The sequence below is a fragment of the Bison bison genome, unplaced genomic scaffold, assembly GCF_000754665.1.
Source record: "Bison bison bison isolate TAMUID 2011002044 unplaced genomic scaffold, Bison_UMD1.0 scf7180017864371, whole genome shotgun sequence".
In the NCBI taxonomy this organism is placed as follows: Eukaryota; Metazoa; Chordata; class Mammalia; order Artiodactyla; family Bovidae; genus Bison; species Bison bison.
In genome coordinates, this window is record NW_011494943.1 from 7,657,198 (window position 1) to 7,663,483 (window position 6,286).

The 6,286-nt window shown below is 60.8% G+C and overlaps 1 protein-coding gene across 1 annotated transcript in view; it reads right to left on the reverse strand.

The window, feature by feature from the left end:
• The window catches only part of FBF1 (Fas (TNFRSF6) binding factor 1), a 21,718-nt gene that overhangs the window by 6,114 nt on the left and 9,318 nt on the right, over positions 1-6,286 (reverse strand). Inside the window, exons 14-21 of the mRNA XM_010856187.1 lie at positions 5,501-5,600; positions 3,843-4,292; positions 2,733-2,831; positions 2,301-2,389; positions 2,079-2,137; positions 1,164-1,304; positions 955-1,055; positions 633-839 (exon numbers count right to left, since the gene is read on the reverse strand). Of these exons, the coding sequence (XP_010854489.1) occupies positions 633-839; positions 955-1,055; positions 1,164-1,304; positions 2,079-2,137; positions 2,301-2,389; positions 2,733-2,831; positions 3,843-4,292; positions 5,501-5,600 (1,246 nt within the window). The remainder of the gene's footprint in view (positions 1-632; positions 840-954; positions 1,056-1,163; positions 1,305-2,078; positions 2,138-2,300; positions 2,390-2,732; positions 2,832-3,842; positions 4,293-5,500; positions 5,601-6,286) is intronic.

Below are 6,286 nucleotides of genomic sequence, written 5' to 3' on the forward strand. Positions count from 1 at the left end.
CTGTGGCCTCTCCTCCCCGGCACCAGGCACTGCCTCCGTTTCCCTGGCTCCTACGTCTTCTTATCTGTCTTGCTGCCTCGATGCCACATCCTCTCTCTGGGGGAAGATTCCTTGTTATTCAGCCAAGGACACCTGACGGGGGCCCGACAAGCCTTTCGTGTCTAGCCAATCTGAGCCATGGGGAAAGGCCGACTCAGCCCACCTTGGCCGACCCCCTCATGTGCCTTTTCTTTAGTTCTGCTCTCCTTTGGAAAGGCAATCAGATCCACAGGCCAGGCACAACCTTTTCCAGGGCTGATGCAGTCACTAGCTTCGAGTGGTCCGGCTGATGGGTTGGTTCACCTGTGCTTAATTAGTGCTTGGGTTGCTTGCTGCTGCCAGGCCCTGCTTGAATAGCCAGTGACCTTGGGCCCTGCCGGGATGCCCTCGCTACTCTGAAGGAGTGGCGGGCATCCCCACCAGGGGTGGGAGGGTACGTGAGATGGGTCAGGGAGGTGGGCCTCAGTTCTTAGTCCTCATCTGAAAGCAAGCGGTCAAGCCTTGGTACAGAGGCTGCTGAGCCCACGGCTTGGGGTCTCAGGGCAATTGGCTTCCTCTGGGAGCCCTGAAGCCGGCCCCCGGCACCTCCTCACCGCTGCAGCTCCCGGAGCCGCTCCATCTCCTGGTCTTTCTCCTGTGTGGCGGCCGCCAAGCGCCGCTGGTGCTGGGCCGTGAGTTCAGCGCGGGCCTGCTCGGCCTCCTGGCAGTGTGACAGATACTGGGCAGACAGCTCCTCGTTCTCTCTCCGCAGCCGCTCTTCCCGTTGCTGGTACAATGTTTCTAGCACCTTGACTCGGCTCCTGCCAACAGAACACCCAACCGTGAGGCTCAGAAGGGGAGGCCAGAGGGCCCTAGGGCACCCGAGCTGGGGCTGGCCCTGAGCCAGGGGCAGCCCGGGCTGGAGGAGCCGGGTACCTGTGAGCACACTCGATGAGCTCCAGGTCTGCCTGGTGCCGCTGCTGCAAACTCTCCAGCAGCAGCTTGTGCTGGGTCCGCTCCAGTTCCAGCTTCCGCACCTGGGCCATGGCATGGAGGGAGGGGATGGAGTGGAGAGTCCCTCAGGCTGCCTGGGGAAGGCGTCCCACTAGCCCTGCCCTGGAAGCCACTGCCCCTCTGCCCCTCACCTGGGCCTCGAGCTCTGCCAGCCGGGCCTGACTCTGCAGGAAGGTGGCCTGGAGCTCAGCGGTGCCACTCTGAAGCTCAGCCTGTGCCGCCAGGAGCTGCTGCTGGTACTCGGAGCCGGGCAGCAGGCTCCGGGCCAGGGACTGGAGGAGAGGGGGAGAGACGTGCCCCATCAGGTAGGGGACAGGACCCCAGCAGAGCTCACCTCTGACCTGCCAGGCTCTGCGCCTGACCTGTGGCTGGAGACAGGGACAGGGTCATGACACCCAGAGGCCAAGGATGAGACCTGGAGGGTCATATGGTCCCCATCCTCCCCTCTCAGGTCAGGTTGGGGAAAATGAGTCTCCCCCATGCCCTCAGAACAACATCCTCCCAGCAGGGGTTCCACATAAACAGCGGGTCCCCGCAGAGTTCCAGCTACAACAGAAGGTGGTGACCCTGGCCCTGCTGTCAGGCCTGAAGTTCCAATGCAGAGTGATGCTCTGGGTCCTGCAGGCTGCCCACTACCCACCCACCATCGCAGAGGCGCTTCCGGATTCCCGGGAAGCACTCCACAGGTGCTCCTGTGGGGCCAGGCCTGCTCAGGCCTGGGGGTCACAGGTGCTATTGCACCTGGGCAGTGTGGGCGGTGGGAGGACGGCAGTGGAGGAGGTTTTCTGGATGGAGCAGCAGGACAGCTGAGCCCTGCACTCTGAGTGAAGCATTCTCAGCTGCCTCTGCCTGGGGGCCACCTCAGTTCTCCACTGGTACTGGCAAGTGAGCACCCAACCCTGTCCGGGAAAGGCAGGCGAGTGCTGGTGGGGAGACAGGGGAGCCGGCTGAGAGGACAACGCGATCCTCCTGGCAGTTTGGCAGGTGCTGCCTCTGAGCACAGGAGAACTGCCCCATGGGCCCGCCTGTTTGTTCACCCTCCCTACCTGAACAGGCACAGAAGGCCCTGAGGGTTCCTGGGAATTCGGGAAAACAACTGCAGGCTCTGAAAAATCAAGAGCACAGAAATGAGGAGGCGCAGGGAGGCCAGAGGTCTAGGCGTGTGCTCGGGAGAGCCTGGCTTCACGTCTGCCTGCAGGGACCTCCGAAGGAAGCTCTCAGTGCCTCTCCACCCAGAGTTAACCTCCCAAACAAAGCAGAACACACACCTGTGCCAGAGTGGTCTCCAGGGGCTCTTCCCCTTTTTGGGTCACCTGCATGGAGGGCCAAGGCGGCCTTGTTCCAAGTCACGGGGGACCTGTGGACATGGGGCGGGGGTGGCAAGGTGAGCAGCCTGCTGTGAAGGATATAGGGAGGAGGGGAGGGCTGGTCTGGCAGGAAAGGCGAAGGCCAGGGTCAAGTCATAGACTGGAAAGGCCTGAAGGCTGGTAGCTTACTAAGAGTGGGGTCTCAGCTGGAAAAGGGGACAGGGATCTGGCTTCAGGTCCCCTGACTCAGTGGGTCTCATGCATGGTCTTGGATCCCATACACCACACTGACCACATGGAGCCCAGCACAACCGCCCACTGTTCTAGGGACGGGGGCTCGGGCTGGCCCCCTGCGCCTCACCCGCCTGCAGCCCCGCCTCGGACTGGACGTACCCAGAGGTGGCAGGTGGGGACCATGGCCCTTGTGCTGCTATTCCTGGGACCTCCCCAGCAGCTGCTGGCTCGAGCCCTTGGGTGCTGGCAGCAGGCTGACTGAGAAAGCAATTGTCAGTATGAAGGCAGGAGAAGGTGTGGGTTAGGCTGGACGAGGGCGGGCTGGGACAAAGCCCAGGAGGGAAGCTGCAAGACCGCCCCTCTTCCCGACCCCCTCCACCTTCCTCCTGTTGCCACCATCCCGTCTTGGGAATCCTCCTCACGGTCTGAGCCCCTGGCCTTCTGCAGCCATCCCAGGGGCAACCACCTGGTAACGTCTAAGGAGCAGCTGTGGCCCTGCACGGGCACCATGGCCATGCTCTGGTCCATGCCATGCCCGCAGCGTCCACTGAGGCCCTGCCCACTCGCCCACCGGCTCCAGTGCCCCGTGGTTCCTCTCGTCTCTGTCCGCTCTTCCCTGTCCGTTCTTGGCTCTCGGGGCCAGTGAGGAAGCTTTCCCTTCCCTTGGGTTTCAGGTCCAGGTCCAGACTGCCCTCCTTGCTTACTCAACCCCAGGGTGGGGTGACATGCCCATCCTGTCACACAACTGCCCACTTCGCCTCCCCTTTGCTCTGGCTGCAGAGCTTCCTCTGGATGGTCCCAGCCCACTCTGGGGCTGCTCCCTGTCCTCCCTCACATTCCAGAGCCTCCCCCAGGAGCCCCCTGGCAGCCACTGTCTTCTCGAACACTCCTCAAGAGCACAAGTGATCCCCCACACGTGTCACCTGCTTTAGTTTGGTCAGCAGAGCCACTGGACACAGGGTTTCCCGCCAGCCCAAGGGCGCTGTGGACAGAGCCCTGCTCGGAGGCACCAGGAAGGCTGTGTGAGCCACATGAGGGCACCCTGGGTCTCCTGCCCAACCAGGCCAGCGCCTGGCCCCACGGCAGCAGGGCGTGAGCATCAGCAGCCCCCCAGCTCCCAAAGGTGAGGAGCCAGACGCTCTCCCCATGCCCAGAGATGGGGAGAAGCACGGCTGAGAGACTGCACTCTGCCCACAGTCAGCACAATGGGGGCGCTGCTGACGGAGGCGCTGAGTCCTCCCTCCGGAGAGACTGTGGCCTGAGCCCTACCTGCAGGAACGTGGCCGGCCGGCTGCCCTCGCCAAGTGCTGGCCCTCAGAGGCCGAGGTGCGCTCCGCTCTTGCCAGACCTTGGGCCTTCTTCCGGGACAGGGCGTGGCTCAGCCAGTCCTCGTCTGCCTCCTCCTCAGATGCTCCTGGTTCCGCAGCCTGGCTGCCTCTGGCAGGAGGGCCGGTACCCTCGGCGGGTGCTTTTACCCCCAAGGAGGAGGGCAGCCCAGCCGGGGCAGGGTGGCTGACGGGGACGGAATGCTGGCTCGCAGGAGGGGGACCCCTTCGAGCCTCCCGGCCTGGGGAGTTGGGGAGCAGGTCCGAGCCATCGTCCTTGAGACCCAGCCAGTCGGCGCCTCCCCTCCTGGGCGGGGTAGGGCTGGAGGCTGCGGGGGTGCTCTGCCTGGAGCCAGCTTCTCCCTTGGGGTCTGTGCCGCCATCTAAGAACCTACTTCAAGACAGAGAAGAGGGGAGTCTAAGGCAGGCCAAGCAGCCTTTCCCAAGAACTCCTGACGGGCCTTTCCCTTCACTGCCTGGGGGGACTAGGGGGCCCACAGTAAGAAGTCAGGATGCCTGGGGCCCTGCTCAGCCAGAGCCACGGCGAGCCAAGTGAGGTCTGCAAAACACCTTGATTCAGTCACGAAAACCAGGGACAAATCCATCTGCAGCAAACAGAACCAACCACGGGCACACACACCCAGAGGAAAGTCAGCCAGGTCAAGCACTTCTAGGCTTTCCGTCAACAGTCATCCTGTCACTCACTCATGCATTTGGCCATTGTCTCTTGTGGCTCAGCTGGTAAAGAATCCGCCTGCAATGTGGGAGACCTGGGCTTGATCCCTGGTTTGGGAAGATCCCCCGGAGAAGGAAAAGGCTACCCACTCCAGTATTTTGGCATGGAGAATTCCATGGACTATATAGTCCATGCGGTCACAAAGAGTCAGATACAACTGAGCGACTTTCACTTCACTCTATGAGTTAACTGGCAGGCGGCAGCAGGTTCCAAGGTTTAAGGGAAGAGTTGACACACATGTGTGCAAGGTTACTGAGATGGAAAGAGAGGCTGAGGAAGCCGACGTGACATAACGTTAACACCATGGAGCCTGGAGAAAGGATAGGAGGGAGTTGTTCTCACAACTCTTCCATCAGTTTGAAATTATTTCAAAATATAAAGTTTAAAATATATATTGGGAGAAAAAAAAAAATCTCCAAATTCAGAAAAATCTATGCACTAGCTTAACATTTTGTTGCCAACTGGGATGAGACCACTGTCAGGACGGTCAAGGCAGAGCCCAGGGCCGGGCTTCCGGGGAGTTGAGTCTGAGAAGCTGCTGCCCGAGGTTCCCTCTTGCTCCCCCGGGTCTGGGTGTTCCTCACGGAGAAGCAGACCAGCTGACGTCACAGCAGTTTCCGGTTCCCCAGGGCTTCCAGCTGAGTCAAGTCCACCTCTTCCTTACTCTTCCAAGGAGGCTGGGAGCAGAATCCAGGGTCCACTCCTGCTGGGGGGGCCGTCCCGACCCCTTGGCCTGGACTGCTGGGCACTGGCCACTCCCCTCCTTTGGCGTCCACGGAGTCTAGTGCCTCCCAAACAAGCCTGGTGGTGGGATGGGGTGAGGGGGCCCCCCACTTTCTCAGCAGGCAACTCTGCCTCAGGCTTACCTGACAGACTGCCGGCGGGACTGGCGGCCCTCAGAGGAGCCCACGGTGGGCTGGTAGGCCCCAAAGGTGAAGTCCTCATCACCCCAGGTGTCTTCTTTGTCTGTGAATGAAGGAACCCATGATCTAGAGCAGGCGGAGTCGACCTGTGAGTGCTGCAGAATGCTGGGTTTGAAAAGGGCTGAGCTAGCAGCTTGACGGGTAAGACGAGTGATGGGAATGCGTTGTCAGAGGAAGCCGAGTGAGGGGCTGGGCGTCGGTCTACACCTCTAGCCTCAGCACACAGAACATCACCGTGAGCTGTGAAAAGAGCACCTGAGAAGCCCGGCCCCGACCCCCGCGGGTGAGGCCGGGTGAGATTGTGTGTCCCAACAAGGGCTTCGAGCCGACAGGCTGTGGGCCGATGCTCTGAAGAGAGCAACACTGGCCAGAGCAGCGTCTTTCAGACCGTGAGCTGCTGCCTATTAGCAGGTTGAGAAACTAGTAAGTTACAACCGATATATTTAATCGTCAAAGTGCTTAGTTGCTCAGTCGTGTCCAACTCTTTGAGACCCCATGGACTGTAGCCTGCCAGGCTCTTCTGCGAGTGGGATTTTCCAGGCAAGAATACTGGAGTGGGATGCCATTTCCTGCTGCTGCTGCTGCTGCTAAGTCACTTCAGTCGTGTCCAACTCTGTGTGACCCCATAGATGGCAGCCCACCAGGCTCCCCTGTCCCTGGGATTCTCCAGGCAAGAACACTGGAATGGGTTGCCATTTCCTTCTCCAATGCATGAAAGTGAAAAGTGAA